Source organism: Prorops nasuta, unplaced genomic scaffold (genome assembly GCF_024137725.1).
Source record: "Prorops nasuta isolate Cenicafe-Biocafe unplaced genomic scaffold, Cenicafe_Pnas_1.2 PNAS00006, whole genome shotgun sequence".
Lineage (NCBI taxonomy): Eukaryota > Metazoa > Arthropoda > Insecta > Hymenoptera > Bethylidae > Prorops > Prorops nasuta.
In genome coordinates this window covers 10,142,038-10,164,071 of record NW_027116803.1, presented here as the reverse complement: position 1 = coordinate 10,164,071, position 22,034 = coordinate 10,142,038, and the positions used below count along the sequence as shown (strand labels likewise).

Sequence of the window (22,034 nt, the reverse complement as noted above, 5' to 3'; positions counted from 1 at the left end):
TCTTTATCATACGAAGACTGGATGTAATAAAATGTGAGTACTTTGATAAATAATTCTTTTATTTCTATATGCTAAAATTATATAATTACTTATTATTTTAGGTAATATAATTTGGCCTAATGCTATATTAGGAGATGGTGAATGACGTTGACGACTGTGAATGCTGCAATCTATAGCTCGTGGAGATGCTTTTGTGATATTATTATTAAGTTTATTTCTGTATGCCAAAACTGCCAAGTGTCTCAATAAATATAACCATTATCAATTATGATTATGATCTTTCTTTATTAAAAAGTTGTTGACTCGATCGTTATTCTATAGTTTAAATTTGGCGGTAAATTCCTACACTTATATCGATATCGATACTTACAAATATCGATATTTTAACTTTGATATATCCGCGCATCGATTTGCCTTTCAACGATATGTATCGATACAAAATATCGATACTTTTGGACAGTATCAGCATCACTTCCAACTCACTCCCCACCCTTCCGCCCGTTTCCTCAGGTCTGGAACGGGCTCGTTTGACCGCCAAATTCAAAATACGTGCAATACTTAACAATACCTCAACTCATTATTAGTTATAATAAGAACGCATTTTTTGTATTTATTACCGAATTTAATAAATTAATAGCTACATATAAGCATTTTATAAATATTAAAAACTAATTTAGGAAAAGGATTTTTATTTGCTTCGAATTTTTGGGTAAACGCAGCATCACTTCACACGGATGACATTTAAAAATGTGTTGGTTAGCGGTAGTCGCTCTTCTTCTAACGCCGAAGTCTCCCGAAATTCAAATCACACCTATGCTGACCATGCATAGCTGTTGTGTACCCCTTTCCTTCAAATTCTCGATAGTGCTGCTGAAATATATTGTCTATAAAAGACTCTTACACTGATAAAATGCCTTAGACCGTGGACACAATTCAATTTACTTTCGCACTTAGAACAGAAATTAATTATTGTGTTTAAAACCTTTATGAAACATCTTTAAATTTGCAATCAATATGTTTCTATAACAAATAATGTTGGTATGTCTTCTAGTATCAAAGATAAAAAAAATTTTATGTTCATGATCTGAATCATTTTCTTTGCGGACCGTATATTTATAAGACATTTCAATTTATAAAGAAAGATAGAAGATGTACATAAGTTTAGAGTATAAGTCCTAACACCAGAAAAAAGCATTGAAAAAACAGCATAGATTGCTTCTTAGTTAAACCCAAAAACCCTTTCGTGCTTGTTTAAAAGATTTTAAAATGAAAGTAACTGCTACATCAAATCAATCAGCAGGATTATTACAATAATTATATATTCTATAAATCACGATTTGTTTGGGAAAGGATGAAGGGTTTCAAGGATTGTAAGCTCTCCCACCAGCGACAAGGTGTTGCAATCTTTAGGGAGAGAAAAAAAAATATAAACGTTTCTACATGCTTAACAAAATTTTAAACTATAATCAGTAATTAAAACTGGAAAAATAATTGAATCGAAATAATAGATATATTTTTTCTTTGCATGCTGTTTTTATGAAATATAGATCTAAAAGTAAATAAACCGAAGGTGATAGCAGCTGTAAAGTTAGAAAAACAAATAACTTATTGTGTATAGACAGTATATTTTGATGCGAATCATCAGTATTTATGTTATGAATTTATAAGTATCTAATTGACAGTATTTAAACATAAAGAGCAGCACCTAACAACGCAGATGACTGAAAAGCTCACTTAGAGTCAACTTTTCGTCATGTGTGCTATTATGGGTGATTGTAATCTAATTGGTGAAGGAAAATTTAGAAACAACACTTCGGAATATTTGAAGGATAGAATAACGGCTTAAAGCAAGAACAAAAGGAGAAGCATTACAGGTTGAAAGCAGTAAGTAAGTGTTTAAAAGATTATTATCAGAATGAAAGTATAGTAAGGCTAAAATGGAATTCTGAATATAAAATAATGATTTCAAGTTAAATTTTTGAATCAGCTACGCTACTTTAAATTTAATATAAAATTTCACTGTTGTGTAATTCTAAATGACGAGAATCTACTTTGAATGTTAAACAAGTGTTATTATGAGCTTGAAACGAAGAACGAATCTTGCAAATAGCATTTAACAAATCCGATGAAATCGCATTTCTTTTATTAGTACGTACGTCAGTTACAATTGAGAAGATTCGTTCTGCCTCTGCATTTGAATGTGGCAACGACAAAACCTTATTTGCATTTTTTTTTAAATTTGGAAACATCGCGGTATCATTAAAATCTGTTATTAAACCAACTTCGTGCCAAAAATCAACAACATTTAATTTTCTTAGTTTTTCTTTAATATCATGATCTAATAAAGGCAAATTACGCTATTCTAAATCTACTTCATTTTGCTGAAACACGTTTGGTAAACAAGTCAGAACCGGGTTTAAATCTGTAATTTTATTAATTCTTATACGTTGGTCCAGTGCCACATCTGGACTAAGGAAATTTAATTTTGAAAAAAATGAATCTTTAATGGGTAACCGTTGGTGCATCTCCCGCAGTGCAACTTTATAAAAATTGAAACAATTAATTTGAATATTTTCCGATTTCTCACTAGGCAAAGTTTGAAATAATTTTTTACATTCAGAGCCAAAGAATACATCGGTGATAGGCAGATAAATTTCGGAATCTGAATAATCTAATTCAGAAATATTATCTAAATGTTCCGGTTTAATGCAATTTTGAGCAAATTGCCGCATAAAGCTTACGCTTATTACAGCATATTTATTAATTAATGTTTCTCTACTTTGAAAAGTGTCGTTAAATTTATTAAATATTGTTAATGCGTAATTTAGAAAAAAGAAATATGACTTAAGCTCTTCATTGAGACTGTAACGTTGCGTTCTCGCAACGTTACTATAGCTGCCATCTAGCGCTTTGCTAATCTCAAGCGCTAGATAGGCGGGTCGCGCACGAACTAGGGAGTCATCAACCGATAAGTATTGATCTAGGATCGATAACTTGTCGGCTCCCTAGTGCCGCGCGATGGGTGTAGTGGGGCAGCGGCGGGACAGGCGCAGGGCCTGACCTGCTCCCGCGGACTGCCCCGACACACGTAATTTAGATGTCAAAGGTGACACAGAGTGTGCAAAAGTGCCCCGCCGCCGATATAGTGCGACCCCACTGACAGCCGCCACGCAAACGAGAGGGAAGAAAAAGGTGCAGCGACTGCCAGGGGAGCCGCGAACCCATATCGGACGACAGGACATCCCAGCCCTTCGGGCCTGCCACCAAGGGCGAGAGCGAGAGAAGGAGAGAGAGAGAGAGAGAGAGAGAGAGAGAGAGAGCGGAGAGGAGAGCGAGATAGAGAGAGAGAGCCGAGAGGAGAGCGAGAGAGAGAGAGAGAGGGAGATAGAAGAGAGCCAGCCCTTGTGAGCCGAAATTAGGGTGATTATTCGTGTATTGTTAAAGTCCTGTGACGTCCCGGGGTGTGCTAGAGCTTTAGGGCTCGTAGCACCGAACGGTTTTATAGGGAACCGCTGGCCCGGCTCACCTGTCAAGGGTAAGCGGGCAACTTAGCGGAGTGGTCATCCCGTCGGACCGATAACGCATATCCTAAATTGTAAAAGCGCGACAGAGTAAAAGTGTTCGCGATTACTTCAATTCGTCGTGCGTTAGACCGTTGACAGGGACGTTCCCTCCAGTTAGTTCAAGGCCGCGGACTTAGTATCCTTATCGTGAGGACTTGCGACCTTAGGTTCGAGAGTAAACAAGCCGGGTCGTTGTTGTGTTCGAGTACGCGGGAACGGAGTGAGTGCGAATAACCGTCGCGTGACGCGCACGCGCGGGACGAGGGACTTATCCGCGTAGCGTCGCGCGGTAGTTAACTTAGGAATCCGCCGGTGGCGCGCGAGTGCCGCGCGACTCGGTGGGACCGCCGCGAACGCCACTAGTGGCTCGAGCGCGAGGTTCTCTCGTACGTCATCGGGACTTCAGCCGCGTTCGCACCACTTAGGCCGCGTCCACACGTAGGACCTAGCGTGACTCCCCAATACCGTGTAACGCGAAGCGGAGAGTGTATTGAGAAGTAATTTTATAATAAAGAGAGTTTAATCAACAATTAGCGAGTTATTATATTAGCACCCCATTCCCCACATTCGCGTACGAGGGTTAGAACCCCCTCTGGATAAATAAATATTCGGGTATTATCAAAAGTACATCGAAGGCGCCCGGGTCTAATAGGAAGTCGCCTATTGGGACGCGAACGCGATCGGTGAGGGATCACTCCTCCCTCCCCTTCTATACTATCCCTAGGGATAGCCAGTAGCGTCACAATTTGGCGCCCAACGTGGGGCCCGAGGAGTGAGGTCTCGTACGCGGGGTAGAGTGCTAATTTTTTTTGTTGGATTTGAGAATAGTTTTTTTAGGAATTTTTTTGGGGATTGAGAAAATTTTTTTTGCTGTTCTGGTAGGTCGAGTGGCGGAAAAATTTTTTTTTCTCGCACCCCTACCGAGGATAGAATTTTTTTGCGGGATTAGGAATTTTTTTTGTTGTTGTTTGAGCGATTAGTATCGGAAATTGAAAATTATGTCGGATTCCGACAAATCGAGTGGAATGTCAGTACACGATCGGGAAATATTAACGGAACGGAACGAATTACGACGGTACGCGAAAAATATGCCGCGTAGTAAATTAATCATTGCTTTGAAAGACGCGGAGCTAAACACACGCGATAGCTCGGAAGATCAACTACGCGATCGATTTGTGCGTCATAGGTTACGTGAGAGTTTCGGACCGGAAGCAGCTCAGTGGAGTCCGCGAGTGGATGAATTGGAACCATTCCACCCCGCCGTCCCACCCCAGCCGCTTCCAACACATTCGGCGATAAAAACCAACGATGACGAATTAGCGACACCGAAAACGAACCCGAAATTAAGTCGGCAATCGGAAGATGCGCTTCGTGAATTATTTGAGACCCCGCGGGGAGGGGAAACGTCGCGACAGATAAACATGTCAGAAGAGAGTAGCGATTCGAATTTGACGTGTATTGATAAAAATCGCAAACTAACGCCGAAACCGAAACGAGGGGTTACGTTTGAATCAGATTCAGACCGGTCGGGCTTCCGAAGGCGTGATCTTGATGAGCGGTCTTCGGAACCACCCAACCGAACCCCAGCGAACCCGGAGTATTCGAGGGAACGAAATGCGCCGGTAGGAGTGGGAAGTTCCGCATTAGGAGCGGTTCCGCCCGAATTACTAGCTAGCATCGTGCAGTTAGTAATTGCGTATCAGTCGGCAGGAGCGCAAGGGTCTGCACCGGTCGAAAGGGCACCGGAGATGCCTCAACCCCGCGAAATTAGTAGAGATTCGCCGGGAACAAGCCGGGGTGCGACTAGTCGCCGTCGACAACCCTCTGAATACCGATCGCGAAATAGATCATCGAGTTCGGAAAGATCGAGCGAGTCTAGCTCACGATACTCCAGCCGGAGAGGAACACGGGTAATAGATGCTTTCCGAAAGTGGGGTATTCGGTTTAAAAATCACGATGCTGACGACGCCGAAGACTTTATAGAGATCTTAGAACATTGCCGCAATGTTTCCGACCTGACGTTTAGCGAGATTAGAGAAACTCTCCCAGTCGTGTTGAGCGGGGAAGCCAAAGCCTGGTTTAAGGTCGAAGGCAGCTCCTGCTCAACCTGGCGTGACTTTCGCGAGGCCTTCCTCAGCCAATTTGGGGATGAGGAAGATAACGACGCGAAATGGGAGAAGGCGCGACAACAGACACAAAGGGAGGGCGAATCGATCAAGGCGTATTTGGTGCGTATTCGGTTGATTATAAAAGAAATTAGACCGACCCCTTCCGTCTCGGTTCAATTGGACCTGGTTTATCGAAACCTACGTCCCAATTACCGCCGTAGAATGTTTCGTAGGGATTTTGATTCATTCACGGGTTTGCGCGAAATAGGTCGGGAAATAGAGAAGAACGCGGAGATAGACAAGGCGTTTAAACCACCGCCTGGAGCTACGAAAACGCGCGAAGAGGATAAATCGGCGCGTAAAAATCGTGAAGCTCTCTCTGCAGTTTCCGAAAAACAGCCCGAAAAACAGAAAAAAGGCGACGCATCCGGCAAGAACGCGAAGAAATCGGACGAGGAGAAGCCGAAAAAGAAGAAGTCGCGTTCAAGGAGAGGAAAACGCGGTAAATCCAAACGACGCTCGTCTGGATCAACCAGCGACTCTAGCTCGGGGTCAGATAGTTCGCGGGAATCTCCTAAGAAATCGTCTAGGAGATCGTCCCGAAGACATTCTGAAAAAGGGAGTAGGAAAGAGAGCTCAAGCCATAGCGGACACCGTAGCAGTTCGTCGGACGAGCTAGGTGCTATTGCTGCAGCTCCAAAACAAGGTCAGCGAAGACCAACCTCCTCCTCACGAGCGCCGGGAGGACATGTAGCGGGTCAGTCGCGATATCAGGATCGTGGGGGTCAATTCCGCGACGCAGCGATATGCCATCGTTGTGGAGGAAGAGGACACTACGCGAGAGAGTGTCCTTCGCGTGAGCCGACTCAAGCCGCGATTGCGCCTGCACCTTGGTGGGCTCAGCAAGCTGCCGGGATGCAAGCGCCGATGCCACCGCAAACGGTGACCACACCCGCGCTGTCTTATAATCAAGCGCAGTGGCCACCGACAACGTCCGCGTCGACAATAGGTCAGAGCCTATTGAATAATGTATACGGGAATGTGAGAAATCCGGGAAACGGGCAGTAGGGCTCGCGGAGGAAGCTCGCGCGGGCCCGGCTGATAATCTTCGTAAATCGGGTAGGACAGTACGATTTACTGACCCCGAATCGTGGAGGGACTCATCGGTGAGTAGCACGGATTACGAAGATTACGCGTCGGAAAGCGAACAAAAAGATTTGCGGGACTCTTCGACCTCGGAGTCAGAAGATGAACCTAATGCGACGCGACCGGACTTTAGCGCCGAAGATTCTAGTGAAGAGAGCGTTTATAGTTTTACCTCAGAAGTAGGAAGACGACCTTCATTAGGAAGTAACCCTGAAGATTCGATAAATGAAACGGAACCGAGTAATTTATCCGATCATTTGTGTGCTTTGGACGAATTATTGCCCAAGAAGCGCACCGCGACTCTTGGCCAGGTAGGGGGCAAAGGGAACATCATAATCCGAACTCGTCGCTGTGTTCGGAGTGATGCGTTCCCTAATCAACCGAATACCGATGGCCGCTAATATTTGCAGTTAGAATTATTTGGACAAATTTTTCCTGCACTAATAGATACGGGAGCATCGCGATCGTACCTCGGACATCGAACGCTGGAAAGAATCCAAGCGAAGATTGACAGGTCGCAAGATAGAGTTATGCGTACTGCCGATGGTACGGAAACGCGAGTAATAGGGGTTATTGCGCTAGAATTAGAGTTAGGGAAAACGAAAAAAGTCATGTATTTCCGCGTGGTACCGGTTTTAGACTACGACTGTGTCCTCGGTATGGATTTTCTCCGATTATTCGGAGTTATAATTGATACTTCGCGCGATTTATGGCAAACGCGCGACCGAGTAAATTTGAGATTCGCGAAAATAAACGCGGCAAGCTCAAATGAGACACACGTATCTTCGTGTTTTGCTATCGCTGAAATGACTAGCGAGCAAAACGCGGTATTAGAGAAGTTTCTAAGCGATAACTTCCCCGAGATAGTTGGACCAGTCCCGGCGACTACCCTGGTCAAACATCATATAGATGTCCAGGGTCAGGCTCCAATCCGCCAAGCGGCAAGGAGAGTGTCGCCGGTGATCTATAAAGTAGCGCACGAAGAGGTCGATAAATTATTGGGTGAAGGGATTATCGAAACCTCCACGAGCGCGTGGGCCAGCTGTCCGGTTATAGTACCAAAACCGGGCGGGAAATATCAATTTTGCATAGATTTTCGACGCGTGAATGAGGTAACGCGCAAAGACGCGTACCCGATCCCGCATATCGATAGCATTCTCGATAAACTCCGCCACGCGAGATACATTTCGACGTTAGATTTAAGTCAAGCGTACTTCCAAATACCGCTAGGAGACGAGAGTCGGGAAATTACAGCGTTTATAGTACCCGGAAAAGGACTCTTCCAATTTAGGCGTATGCCGTACGGTCTTACGAATGCCCCTGCGACGTTCCAGCGAATGATGGACCAATTAATCCCGCCTGAATTCGATCCATACGTGTTTGTCTATCTGGACGATATAATAATCGTAACGAACACGTTCGCGGAACACCTAGGATGGTTAGAGCGTGTGTTGAATATTATTCGATTCGCGGGTCTAGAAATCAATCGCGAGAAAAGTAAATTTTGCAGGTCGGAGGTGCGGTTCCTTGGGTATCTGATAAATCGTAATGGTTTAGCCCCAGATCCCGAGCGAACCGCGCCATTAATGAATTATCCGCCGCCAAAAGACTTAAAAACACTACGCCGATTCCTAGGAATGGTTGGTTGGTATGCACGCTTCTTACCCAACCTGTCGAAGGACAAAATTCCACTCGTCTTGTTATTGCATAAAGGCGTGCGCTGGCATTGGGATCAAGAGCAACAGACTTCCTTTGAGTGATTGAAGGAAGCGCTGTGCTCGGCCCCGGTCTTGGCAAGGCCCGATTTTTCGAGACCTTTCCAAGTACAGACAGATGCTAGCGACTATGCAATAGGAGCAGTATTAACTCAGCGACACGGAACTGAAGAGCATCCGATTGTATTCGCTAATCGAGTACTATCCAAAGAGGAGCGGAATTACACGACGACCGAGAAGGAGTGTCTCGCTGTCGTGTGGGCAATTCGGAAACTAAGACCGTATTTAGAAGGCTATCATTTTACGGTTGTCACGGATCACAGTAGTTTGCGTTGGCTACACAACTTGAAAGATCCAGTCGGGAGATTAGGTCGATGGGCCCTCGAATTACAACATCATTCGTTCGATGTGGTTCATCGTAAAGGCGCATTGCATCACGTACCCGATGCATTATCACGCGCCCTCCCAGTAGGCACCGAAAATGAATGCGTCTCCGCGATTAACGAAGAAAATAGCGAAAATTCGAGCGAAAATTTGGTCACACAGTCGCGTATCGACTTCGAGAGCGACCCGTGGTATACAGCACGACGCGGAAAAGTAATTCAGCGACCGCGGGCTTACCCAGACTGGAAAGTTGAGGGAAACCGGCTGTATTGCCATCGGCCGGACGTGATACTCGAATCGATAGGTCGCGATTATGATGCGTGGAAGTTAGTCCTCCCGCGAGAGGCTCGACTTTTAGCCCTACAGGAAGCTCACAATAACACTTCCGCAGGACATGCTGGCGTTCAGAAAACTCACGCTAGAATCTGTAAAGATTACTATTGGCCGGGAGTTTTCAAAGACGCCGTAGCATTCGTCCGCGGGTGCAAAGTCTGTCAGCAACATAAAGCTGTACAGCTTGCCCCTGTAGGACTTATGGGAACTCGGGTAGTGGAGCGACCATGGACTGTGGTTGCGGGAGACATAATGGGCCCCTTTCCACCGAGTAAGGCCCAACAGCGTTACGTAGTAGTCTTCCTCGACAACTTCAGTCGTTACGTGGAAATGCGAGCGATCCGCACAGCTGACGCCAAAAGCATCTTGAAAGCTTTTAGCGAGCTGGTTATTTACCGTTGGGGATCACCGGAAATATTTCTTTGCGATAACGGTACCGAGTTCGTAAATAAGGAAGTGACCAAATTTCTAAATGAGCATCAGATTAGGCAATTTACTATTCCGCCGTATCACGCGCAAGCTAACCCGGTAAAACGCGTGAATCGGGTAATTAAAACGATGATTAGGATATTCGTAGAGAGCGACCACCGAGACTGGGACGTTCATCTTGCAGAATTCCGTTTCGCGATTAATTCCGCGATGCATTCGTCGACTGGAGTATCTCCCGCGTTACTTAACCTCGGTCGAGACCCAGTAATTACTCCGAATCTACGGCGAGAGATTGAGGGTTCTCGTACGATACTTAGGAGCGACCCCGAAAATTGGGTGGCGCGACTAAAACGTCTTCCTTTGATTCATGATATCGTGCAGGTAGAGATAGAAAAAGCGAGTGCTCGTCAAGCCCGCTATTACAATCGTGGCCGGCGCGATATCAGGTATCAGGTAGGAGACGTGGTATGGCGGCGCGGCAGACCATTATCGTCATCTGCTGATAATTTTGCTGCGAAGCTAGCACCATCGTACGAGGGCCCGTTTAAAGTAGTTCGCGTAATATCGCCGATCGTCTACGAGCTAGAAAATCAAGGCCGTAGTAATCCGAAGGTCCACGTTTCGGATCTAAAACCGTTTGTCGCGTCGTTTTGCGTTCCGGACGTCGATGAACCGGGTGAGGAAACCGTTGCGGGGGAAGGGGACGACGACCCTGCACCTTCCCCAAAACCGACCGGTAAACGGAAAGGGACTCCGGGAAAACGGAAAATGTCGATCGTGAGCGATTCGTCGGATTCCGCCCCGTCTACGTGGACGGCACGCCTGCGCCCACGTCGAGACCCAACCTAACCCTCGCGAACCTGAGTGCGGACTTGTGTGTGTGAATGGATGAACGTGTGTGTCGCGTGATTTTTTATTTTTTTTGCGGAGAGATGACGGATGCCTCCTCCTGTTCCAGAAGATGGATCCGTACCTGCAGCAGGTGGTGACCCACTGCTGGCTTCAGGGGATTCCCCTGCCGGGCCCCCTACCAGCAGTGGGCCCACCCACCGCCTACCCGCCACCCTTCCACCACCACCAGCCGGAGTACCCTCTCCCTCCGCCCCGCTATCCCGAGCGGGGTACCCCCTACCCTCCGGCCTACCCCGCAGCCCAGGCCTCTGGGTACACCGGTCCGCAGCCCGCCGGCTGGGAGGCGGAGATGAGCCGTCTGCGTCGGGAGAACGAGATGCTCCGGCGGGGTGCGGGCTACTCCCGCACCCGTTCGGACACTCGTCCTCCCGCGCAGGGGGCCTCTCGGCCACCAGCGACGGGAGTCGGACTGGCTGTACCCAAGCCTAAGAAAAAGGCGCATAGGGGCAGACGGGGTGGCCGGAAGGGCCAGGGAAGGGCCCAGCAAAGGAGGCGGGCGGAGGAGAGAAAAAAGAAGGAGGAGGAAGAGGACGAGGCTCGACGACAACGCATCTGCGTTGCCGTCGAGCAACGAAAAAAGGAGGAGAGGGAGAAAAGGAGAAAGGAGGAGAAGGAGAAGAGGGAGAAGGAGACGAAGGAGAAGGAGCAGAAGGAGAAGAAGAGAGAGGAAGAGATGAGGGCGTGGAGGAAGGAGAAGGCGGAATGGGAGCAGGAGAGGAAAAGGAGGGAGGAGGCGATGGAGGAGGAGCTCCTCCAGTTAAATTAATGTCCGTGTCCGCGTCTAGTGTTTAAGTTTTGTTTTGTATAGAGTCTTCTTTTTTTTTTACTTTATTTTTTTTTATATATTTCTTTTTTTTCGAGCCAGAGAATTTTTTTTTTATTTTTTTATATATTATATGTAGGCCGAATTGTTTTTTTTTGTAATAAATGGATGTGTGTGTGAAGCGAGCGTTATTTTTTTTATTATTGTAGTATTGTAGGATTGCGCGCACCAGGAGGAATTAGATGGAGATAGGAACACCCCAGGGTCGACTTCAACCGGGAGGAAGTTGACCAACCCCCAAGTTGGTCCTAACGAGGGGGGAGTTGTAACGTTGCGTTCTCGCAACGTTACTATAGCTGCCATCTAGCGCTTTGCTAATCTCAAGCGCTAGATAGGCGGGTCGCGCACGAACTAGGGAGTCATCAACCGATAAGTATTGATCTAGGATCGATAACTTGTCGGCTCCCTAGTGCCGCGCGATGGGTGTAGTGGGGCAGCGGCGGGACAGGCGCAGGGCCTGACCTGCTCCCGCGGACTGCCCCGACACACGTAATTTAGATGTCAAAGGTGACACAGAGTGTGCAAAAGTGCCCCGCCGCCGATATAGTGCGACCCCACTGACAGCCGCCACGCAAACGAGAGGGAAGAAAAAGGTGCAGCGACTGCCAGGGGAGCCGCGAACCCATATCGGACGACAGGACATCCCAGCCCTTCGGGCCTGCCACCAAGGGCGAGAGCGAGAGAAGGAGAGAGAGAGAGAGAGAGAGAGAGAGAGAGAGAGAGAGCGGAGAGGAGAGCGAGATAGAGAGAGAGAGCCGAGAGGAGAGCGAGAGAGAGAGAGAGAGGGAGATAGAAGAGAGCCAGCCCTTGTGAGCCGAAATTAGGGTGATTATTCGTGTATTGTTAAAGTCCTGTGACGTCCCGGGGTGTGCTAGAGCTTTAGGGCTCGTAGCACCGAACGGTTTTATAGGGAACCGCTGGCCCGGCTCACCTGTCAAGGGTAAGCGGGCAACTTAGCGGAGTGGTCATCCCGTCGGACCGATAACGCATATCCTAAATTGTAAAAGCGCGACAGAGTAAAAGTGTTCGCGATTACTTCAATTCGTCGTGCGTTAGACCGTTGACAGGGACGTTCCCTCCAGTTAGTTCAAGGCCGCGGACTTAGTATCCTTATCGTGAGGACTTGCGACCTTAGGTTCGAGAGTAAACAAGCCGGGTCGTTGTTGTGTTCGAGTACGCGGGAACGGAGTGAGTGCGAATAACCGTCGCGTGACGCGCACGCGCGGGACGAGGGACTTATCCGCGTAGCGTCGCGCGGTAGTTAACTTAGGAATCCGCCGGTGGCGCGCGAGTGCCGCGCGACTCGGTGGGACCGCCGCGAACGCCACTAGTGGCTCGAGCGCGAGGTTCTCTCGTACGTCATCGGGACTTCAGCCGCGTTCGCACCACTTAGGCCGCGTCCACACGTAGGACCTAGCGTGACTCCCCAATACCGTGTAACGCGAAGCGGAGAGTGTATTGAGAAGTAATTTTATAATAAAGAGAGTTTAATCAACAATTAGCGAGTTATTATATTAGCACCCCATTCCCCACATTCGCGTACGAGGGTTAGAACCCCCTCTGGATAAATAAATATTCGGGTATTATCAAAAGTACATCGAAGGCGCCCGGGTCTAATAGGAAGTCGCCTATTGGGACGCGAACGCGATCGGTGAGGGATCACTCCTCCCTCCCCTTCTATACTATCCCTAGGGATAGCCAGTAGCGTCACAAGACATAATAAAATTTTTTCCGCAGATTCTATTTTTGCATCAAGCCAAGCATCCTGGAAAAATAATTTTAACGGATTCCAATTCTCAAGAAGTCTACAAACACACTTTTGTGTTGTAAGCCATCGCGTTCCAGATAATTTAATTAATTTTCGCGTTTCTACGTTACAGTATTCTTGAAAATCTTGTAAGATAGCAGAACGTTTCGGACTTGAAGATATAAAGGTTGTTATGCTTCTAATTAAAAATTCACAATCGGATGGTAACTCTTTACTAGATTTTTTTGCAATTATTGCTGACGTATGGCAGATGCAATTTATAAGTATTACTTGCGGTACAAAATCTTTTAAACGAGTTAAAAATGAATCTCTAGCACCAATCATAACTGAGGCGTTATCTGAAGCAAAGCCGATTATATTATTAAATGGAATTTTAAACGAATCTAAACAATTTTTAAATGCATCATACAGTTTTCCCGCAGAACTGTCTTTTGCGTCGATCTCTAATAATTTTAAAAGTTCAGTAATTAATTTACCGGTCTCGGGAGAAATATATTGTACTAAAATGCAGAGAGATTTACTATTAGTTTTATCAGTACTTTCGTCCATCAGTATAGAAAAATATTGATTCTGTAAAATTTGCACGGTTCTCTCTGTCTCTCGTGTTCCTAAATTATTTTTTATAATTTCCGTACATTTTGTACGACCCAATGTAAAACGTTCTACTACCTCTTGATCTTGGAAAATATGTTTTAAAAGTGGAATTAAATGATCTACTGTCTGAATGGCAATGTTATGTTCAGCGTAAAATGCTGATAATTTAATTTCCGCGATTTTAATTTTTTCATCTAATTCTAATTTTTTACATTCCGCGACTACATCTGTAATGTTTTCCAATTTATCTGGTATCAACCTACGTATACTACATTCGTGCATTTTTGTTTGAGCATGATGTTTAAAGTAATAAACCCCACACCGTAACTGAACATTACAACTTTTGCAAAAAGCAAAAGTTGAATTTCCAGGTACGGCCTGAAGCCAATGTTTAAAAAGAGGGTTATTTAACCATATATCGCAAAATTTGTGAACAAATTTTTTGGTACTTACCTTACCACTCCTCTTCGGGCTGCTGGAAAGTCCACTGGGTCCTGCTTCATCGATGTGCTCCATTTTTTAACGTTTTTCCGATTTATTAAAACAAACGTTTAAAGCCGGCTATGACGATAGCACGACTGAAAGATTTAAACAATTGAAGGTTTTACTTCATCAAGGTACCACGCACCGTACAAGGGACCCAGTGTACACATATTCCAGTTATTAATAATTTCTATTTATTTATGTATATATTTCATTAAGACTAAAAAATAAATTATGTAATATAAAACATCTTAACAAATACTTTAATACATATATATACAACGCTTAGCATGTTTTAACAGAATAACCTACCAAAAGTATATTGAATATTTATAATATACTTAATAGGATCATGTATTTATATTTGGTTTTTTAAAATTATTTTACTTTTGTTAATAACTATAATACCTATATTACTAATCATTCTATGTTATTGCTCTATTTAAATTACGTAATTATCATATAGGTAAGCTTATGGTTTAGAAATAAATAATTACAAGAAATTATTCAAAATTTATTCATTTATTAGCAGTTTGTTTAATATTCACATTTACAATTGAAAAAAAAATTATTTAGTTGCGGGGCATGTTTTTACATTGTGCCAATCCTGGGAGTCACAGCCTGTAGAACCATCCTGCGCATGCGTCAAATAGGCTGATCTGGCAGCTCTGGACAAGAGTCTGTCACTCGCTTTTCGCGCCTGGGAACTTTACGAATATCCGCTACTGCCCAAGTCGCAGCGGCACACGTAGTCCGTGAAAGCGTCCACGCAATTGCAGAAGTTGCGATACGTCATTCTGGCGTTCACAACAAACAAAAAGAGTAATCAGCACGAGGATGTGCTCAACTTCAGTCATTGCAAAGTACTCGATGTGAAACTTTATCTGAATTCTGAATCTTATCCGTACGATCGTTTCAACACTGATTTCACGAAATCCCGCTATTCCGTCTTCTACGACATGTATGTAAAGTTTTTCACCTCCTATTATGCTGATGAGAAATTCGCTAGACCCATGCTTGACTATACGGACTTTTTGACGTACGGACCGCTCATCGTCATCGACTGCTTGCATCAAAACGAGTCCATAAAAACCGGCACGGTCGACATCAAATTCTAGATCGAGTGTATAGAAATCATTCCAGATAATACTACAGCCTATTGTTTAATCATACACGAAAAAATTGTACAATATAATCCTCTTACGAATATTGTTAGAAATGTAAGTTAGAAATGTAAGTTAAAAAAAGAAAACTATTTTTTTTTAAATAAATATATAATAAACAACAAATTTATTCATTGTCTTTTATGAATACAAAATACCTATCAATTATTCTTAAACTTTAGTCTTAAATTCCACGTTGTGATATTTTCCTCCTTTATATATCATTATTAAATTATTGGCTGTTGCAGCCTTTTGTAGCTGCTGCAGCTCCTCGGTATCTTCCGCCAATTTTGCCATTCTCCCAGGCAAGAATATCCAATCGGCTGTCGGCAGCTTTACAATGATTTTAATTCCATATTTTGTTTTAATTTTTTCCACTTCGAAAATTTCGTACTCTTGATTTTCTGTCAAGCTATCTAATTTCACGAAATTTTTTGGAATAACGCTTCCCAATGCATTGATTTGATTGAAATTCATTTTTATTTCTATGAAGAAAAAAATGATTAGTCTTATTAGAGTTAAAAAATCATTTAAATAATGCATGTACTAATCGAATGAAAACAAAATATATCCTTACCTTCTTTTTTATGTAACAAACAAGTTTCTGATACACTTATGTATATATTTTTTAATGCGTTTAATCACACACTTATTTTTTCTTAATACGTCAAGCACCCGTGGTACTGCTATGCAGCTCTCGTTTAACAGACTGAATTTTTATACGAACGATATTATCGTATGTTAAGCGTATTTAATTTTAATGTTTGGAAAGGGTAATTTTCAAAGATTTTTTTTTTCTTATTTGCGATGAATTTTCATTGTGATTGACCTACAGGTTTATCACAGTATAACTCAATAGAAAAAAACCATATTATCGTATTTAATTTCTTACTTACGATGAATTTCCATTGCGATTGTAACCTATAGATATTAGACAATAGGAAAAAAATATCTCTATACGGAGATTATTCAGAGGGTACGGTTTATCTTTTTTTGATTAAGAGAGAATGAACTCCTTATCAAATGTAATTTTATATTTTAAAAACCGATAAAGACTTTCTCTCCACGGGATATCTTCAGAGGAGCAGCATTCAGTCCTCAAACCTTCAACAGTTCAATACACATTAAAAAATCATAGAAAATTAATCTATCGTTGGCATTGATGGATTTAAGTTTGCTTTATTTAAATATTCGTTACTATCCTGATTTACTTGGTGCATTGTGATGATAAATCTAAAGAAGGAGGAGGATGAGACTCCATCTGTACCTCCTACTTCTTCTTCGAGGAAAGAGGTGCTGATTTTTGTAAGTATACTTGCTTTGTAAAAAAAAAATAGCTACTACTATGTGAAAAAGAAAAGTAACAACATGTTTTCAAATATGTCTCAGGTGAGAAATGTGGCTACGCAAACGGAGAGTTTTGTCACGGGAACACAAGCTGCGCAAATGGAGCCTGAGTTAGACCTTATTTCGAAGAGGCGAAGTGGACCATTTTGAATCAAGATGGAAGTACGAGCAGCAACAACACGCAGAGACCCGTAAAGAATTTTGCAGTCACAGCCCGACTATATCGCTCCAGATTGTTAGAAAAAAAATTATTCGAAATGTGTCTAAGTGAGAGACAAAACAAACAAAAACTGAAGGTTGTGAAAAATATGTATTTTAAATAATAAAGTGGGTTTTTTATGACGAAAGGCTTTTTCCCAAAATCTGTGTATTTATAATTAACCGTTACCTCAATTCCTTTCATAAATAAAATTTAATTTTAATATGTGTCCTCCTCTCTCTCTATCTCTCGCGTCGAGAGCTGGGCACGTTAGGCAGTTAGGGAGGGGGTGTTTTCGGGGGGATCGAGAGGGGTGTCACGTGCTTAATTTCCCCCCCCCCCCCCCCACCAGGGTGTCACGTGCTTAATTATCCCCCCACCACCAGGATGTCATGTGATTAATTTTCCCCCACCACCCAGGAGTGGAGGAAATCCCCCCTTACCACTCCGCTAAGGAGTGGGGGCATTTCCCCTACCTCCCCTCCCGCGTGGAATCCCGACCACCTTGCCGCTCGGTCCCAGAATCCTTACAGCCACACTACTCACAAATATGACTTCAGAAAAAAATTTTATAGGGTTCCCCAAATAATAATAAATTTTAAATTATTACTAAAATGTGTAAAGTGGGTAATTTTCTATTTGACACATAGTATGTATTAACGAAGCTTATATATACTGTTGTTTCAAGAATTATAAATGCTATTTATTTTTTTATCATATGTTAAACATATATGTAGAACTAAGTTATTATTATAACAAGTAGAATCTACACTTTTACATGGATCTGATAGGTGCTATATATAAATAGTAATTAAGAAAACAAATATTTTCAGATTTTATTTATTCTATGTCATTAATATGCCTATGCTATTGTTCCGTGCTGGCTTAAGCCGCAACAGCACCACCTATGAGCCCATACGTTACTCACAATAATTACTAATAATGGCTGGTAGACATTGAATCCACTAGATTTTAGATTTCATTTAGAATATAAAGAGGAAACCTCCGTTATATAGGAAGTGTCTTAACATCCTTTTTCTACCTGAATCGTCACAAACAAAGCAATAAAACTACAAAACTTATCTTTTTTTCGCCCTTTTTATGTATTGGAAAAACCCATCTGCAGCGCAGATGAGTTATCCGCGAGTTACTCTTTTCCCAACAGCGTAACATCCTACAAAAATCTCCCCGTGACGTAAGCAGGTTACTCTCAGTCCACAAAACATCTCTTAGCCTTCCCTACTCCTAGTTCCAAAATCTCCATGACAACGGAGCGACGCTTTCCGAAAACCAAGATTCGATTGGTCCAGAGAAGCGACGCTGGACCCCTTCTTTTCCTCTCAGATAAGGGATGCTCCTTTAAAATCCCTGGACAACCCTTAGACGCTCTCTATTCACTCATTCATTTTTACTCATTGTCCTCGTACTCATTTTTTGCTCTTAGTTGTTGTTCCTGTGTTTAGAATCTCGTACTCTTAGCTCTGCTTGTAATTTTGTTACGACGGAATTCAATCTTCGGAGAATAAGTTTAGCGCTTTCGAATTGTGGCGTTCAACTAAAGTCAATTACTGAACTTACTATTAGTTAGTAATATTCGCATTACCAACCAGTGTAAAAATCATTGTATGAGCAAATAATAAATCAGCATAAAACTTTCAACAAATCTCATCCATCAGCTACCATCCCGATTTCTATCACGCATAGTGAGAAAGACGGTATCCTGAACCTACAAAATATCAACAAACCACTTGTGACGCTACTATCTCGAGGGATAGTGTAGAAGTGGAGGGAGGAGTGATCCCTCACCGATCGCTTTCTCGTCCCAATAGGCGACTTCCTACAAGACCCGGGCGCCTTCGATGTAATATTAACAATACCCGAATATTTATTTATACAGAGGGGGTTCTAACCCTCGTACGCGAATATAAGGGAGGGGGTGCTAATACAATGATTTCTCAATTTCGGTTAAACTCTCTTTATTATAAATTCCGTGCTCAATACAATACCCGGTTTCCTTTACACGGTATCGGTGTTACGCGAGGTCTTAAATGTGGACGCGGCCTAAGTCGTGCGAACGCGGCTGAAGCCCCGTTGACGTAGTAGTTAGCCCCGCGCTCGAGACACTAGTCGGCTTTCGCGACGGTCTCCACCAAGTCGCGCGGTATTCCGCGCGCCACCGGTGGATTCCTGAGCTAACTACTACGCGACGCTATGCGGATGAGTCCCTATCCCCGCGCGTGCGCGTTACTCGACGGTTATTCGCACTCACTAAGTTCCCGCGTACTCAACCACAACAACGACCCCGATTGTTTTGGTTCGGAGTCTGAGGTCGCGAATCCTCACGGAAATTGAACTAAGTCCGCGGCCTTGAACCGACTCAAGGGAACGTTCCTGTCAACGATCAAACTCACAACGAATCGATGTAATCGCGAACGCTTTTACTAATTCGCGCTTTTACACAATATGACGTTCGTTACAGGTCCGACGGAATGACCACTCTGCTAGGTTGCCCACTTACCCGTGACAGGTGAGCAGGGCCAGCGGTTCCCTATAAAACCGTTCGGTGCTACGAGCTCTAAAGCCCTAGCACACCCCGGGACGTCATTGGACTTTTCACAACACGAATAATCAGCCTTATATCAGCTACCTAGGGCTGGTTCTCTTCTCCTCTCTCGTCTCTCTCTCGCTCTTTCCTCTCTCTCCCTCTCGTCTCTCTCTCTCTTTCTCTTTCTCGCCCTTGACACTGGCTCGAAGGGCTGGTAAGCTCCGCTGTCCGGTATGGGTTCGCGGAAAGGTGGCAATCGTTGCACTTCCGTCTGCATTTTTTTCTGGTTCGCTGCGGCGGCTGCTGCCTTGCTGCAGCTTGTTCCGGCGGCGGGGTTTCTTCTTAACACTGTTCCTATGATCCTCCAAACTACGTGTGTCGGGGCAGTCCGCGGGAGCAGGTAAGGCTCTGCGTCTGTCCCGCCGCTGCCCCGATACACCCATCGCGCGACACTAGGAAGCCGACAAGTTACCGATCCTCGATAAATAACTCATCGGTTGATAACTTCCTAATTCGCACACGACCCACCTATCTAGCGCTTGAGATTAGCAAAGCGCTAGATGGCAGCTACTGTAACGCTGCGAAAACGCAATATTACAATATATGCATATATGTTTTTTTTATTATTCTTTAAAATTGTTTTACAAAATAACATTTTAACATACATATTATTCTCTATCTTTACATTTTTTTTCATTACTTTTAAAATGTCCCCATGGTAGTGTATTTACAAAATCATCCATTATAAAACGTTTATCATCGTATGGATTTAAAGCTATTTTTTCTCCTAAAATACTAAACACTTTGTGCATTTTAGAATTTATTCTACCTGGTAAACTTACTTTAATATCTTGATTGTATAGACAATCTAAATTATCTTGAAAAGTAATGTTTCTTTTTACAACATTTGATGAAATTCCCTTAATTTTCTTTATGTCACATTTATCGAAAACTTGTATGGCATACATTTTTGATCTTAAACCAATAAATTCTTTCATTATATATTCATTATTTTCATCTTTCATCAGCCCAGGCACTTTTTTATTAACCAATGGTATTTTATAAATATTATTTGTCGAATAATCACTGGTATCAAACATTGTTCTACAATCTCTTTTAATAGTTTCATAAATATCAAAATGTTTGATCTCATAAATCAAGCTATCACTATCCATAAATAAAATTTTAGCGCAATCATTAAAGCTCGTTTTCATGTAATTATAGTGAAAATCATATAAACAAATTTCTGAAATATCTAATATTGACATACCAACGTAAATGGGTTTATTAATCGTTACACATAATCTATTCATTTTAATCGCTTTTAAGTTTTCATTAAAAATAACTCTACTATGAAAATTAGGTTTTGAAATATATGAATTAGCACCATAACGACCGTCCCATACAGTATACAATTTTACATCCACATGATTTCGAACATTTTCCATTGTTTTACCAAAAACGGCATTATTCATTAATTTATATAAGTTTTTTTCAAAATCATTATTAGCTTTTACACGTAATTCCGTGTTCAATTCAATGTAAACGCGTAACCATTCCTTTTGCTTAAATTGTAAAATACGATGTATTTTATCCGGTTGAAGACCATGTTTTAATCATGTTTTCAATATTCTAATGTGTATAACGTATCTTTTCTTATCGTATAACGTTGTTAAAAGCTTCTGATGTTTACTATTTAACGGTGATCAAGTAACACGGTAGTGTTACGCGGCAAGTAATTAAAAAAATACGAGCCGCGCGACACTACTTACTTTTACGCGAAGATTGAACCAAACTATACCACTCGATTCTTCCGATGGATATATTTTCCGATCGGTTCATTTAATGAAAATTTTAATGAAACTTTCATGATATAAATCGATTATAAGCTTTCGAATGAGACTACAAACGTCTAAATCGGTACACTCAATGCTGAGATATCAAGATTGAGCAATTACGATCAGCTATTTTAGTTTCAGCTTTTCTTCTTCTTCCGACCGAAAATTGTTGTCTCGCTCGGAAGTCTCACTCTTTCACAAAAGAAGCCTATCAACGACATCTTCTGTCCTTCTCCACCACTCTTCCGATATAGTTCGAATGTGTTCGTGCTGTAGGTGTGAAACAGATTCCAACATGGCCGCAACGCAGGCGCGACGTATATGTAGCATCCATCGAAGTGTTCGTTTTGTTAGTATGATTCGCACGTGAGTTTTCCACGTGAATTCATTGTTAAAATTTGGATGCATCAATTATATGGCAGTGATCCAGAAAACAATTAGATAAGTATTGTTTGTTAGAACAAATATTTAAATATTTGAGCAATGGTACTTTGTGATTTCATTGTTTTATAGATTACAGGAAATAGAGTGACTAATAGAAACCCATGCGTTTATAAACGCTCATCACATTCCAATTAATAAAGTAATTGGTAACAAAATGATGCCAAAACAAGGAAAATAGTTGTGGTATAGTCTATAACCCTTAATACGCGCAGATTATTTAGGTTAGTTTCAATGCATCTT

At 42.8% G+C, this 22,034-nt stretch overlaps 1 protein-coding gene across 1 annotated transcript; it reads right to left on the bottom strand.

Moving 5' to 3' along the window:
• Nucleotides 1-20,180: 20,180 nt before the first annotated feature.
• On the bottom strand, nucleotides 20,181-21,571 carry LOC136774682 (uncharacterized). Its single transcript, XM_066729095.1, has 2 exons — nucleotides 21,542-21,571; nucleotides 20,181-21,077 (listed from the first exon to the last, which is right to left on the bottom strand). The coding sequence occupies exons 1-2, from the start codon at nucleotides 21,569-21,571 to the stop codon at nucleotides 20,181-20,183; spliced, it is 927 nt and encodes a 308-aa protein (XP_066585192.1).
• Between the last annotated feature and the right edge of the window lie 463 nt (nucleotides 21,572-22,034).

Bases quoted from the DNA above. Each gene is read 5' to 3' on its own strand.
- LOC136774682 (XM_066729095.1), bottom strand. From the start codon at position 21,571: ATGTCGTTGATAGGCTTCTTTTGTGAAAGA. The intron at 21,078-21,541 runs GTGAGACTTCCG...TTACAATTTAAG, and splicing joins TAGGCTTCTTTTGTGAAAGA to CAAAAGGAATGGTTACGCGT.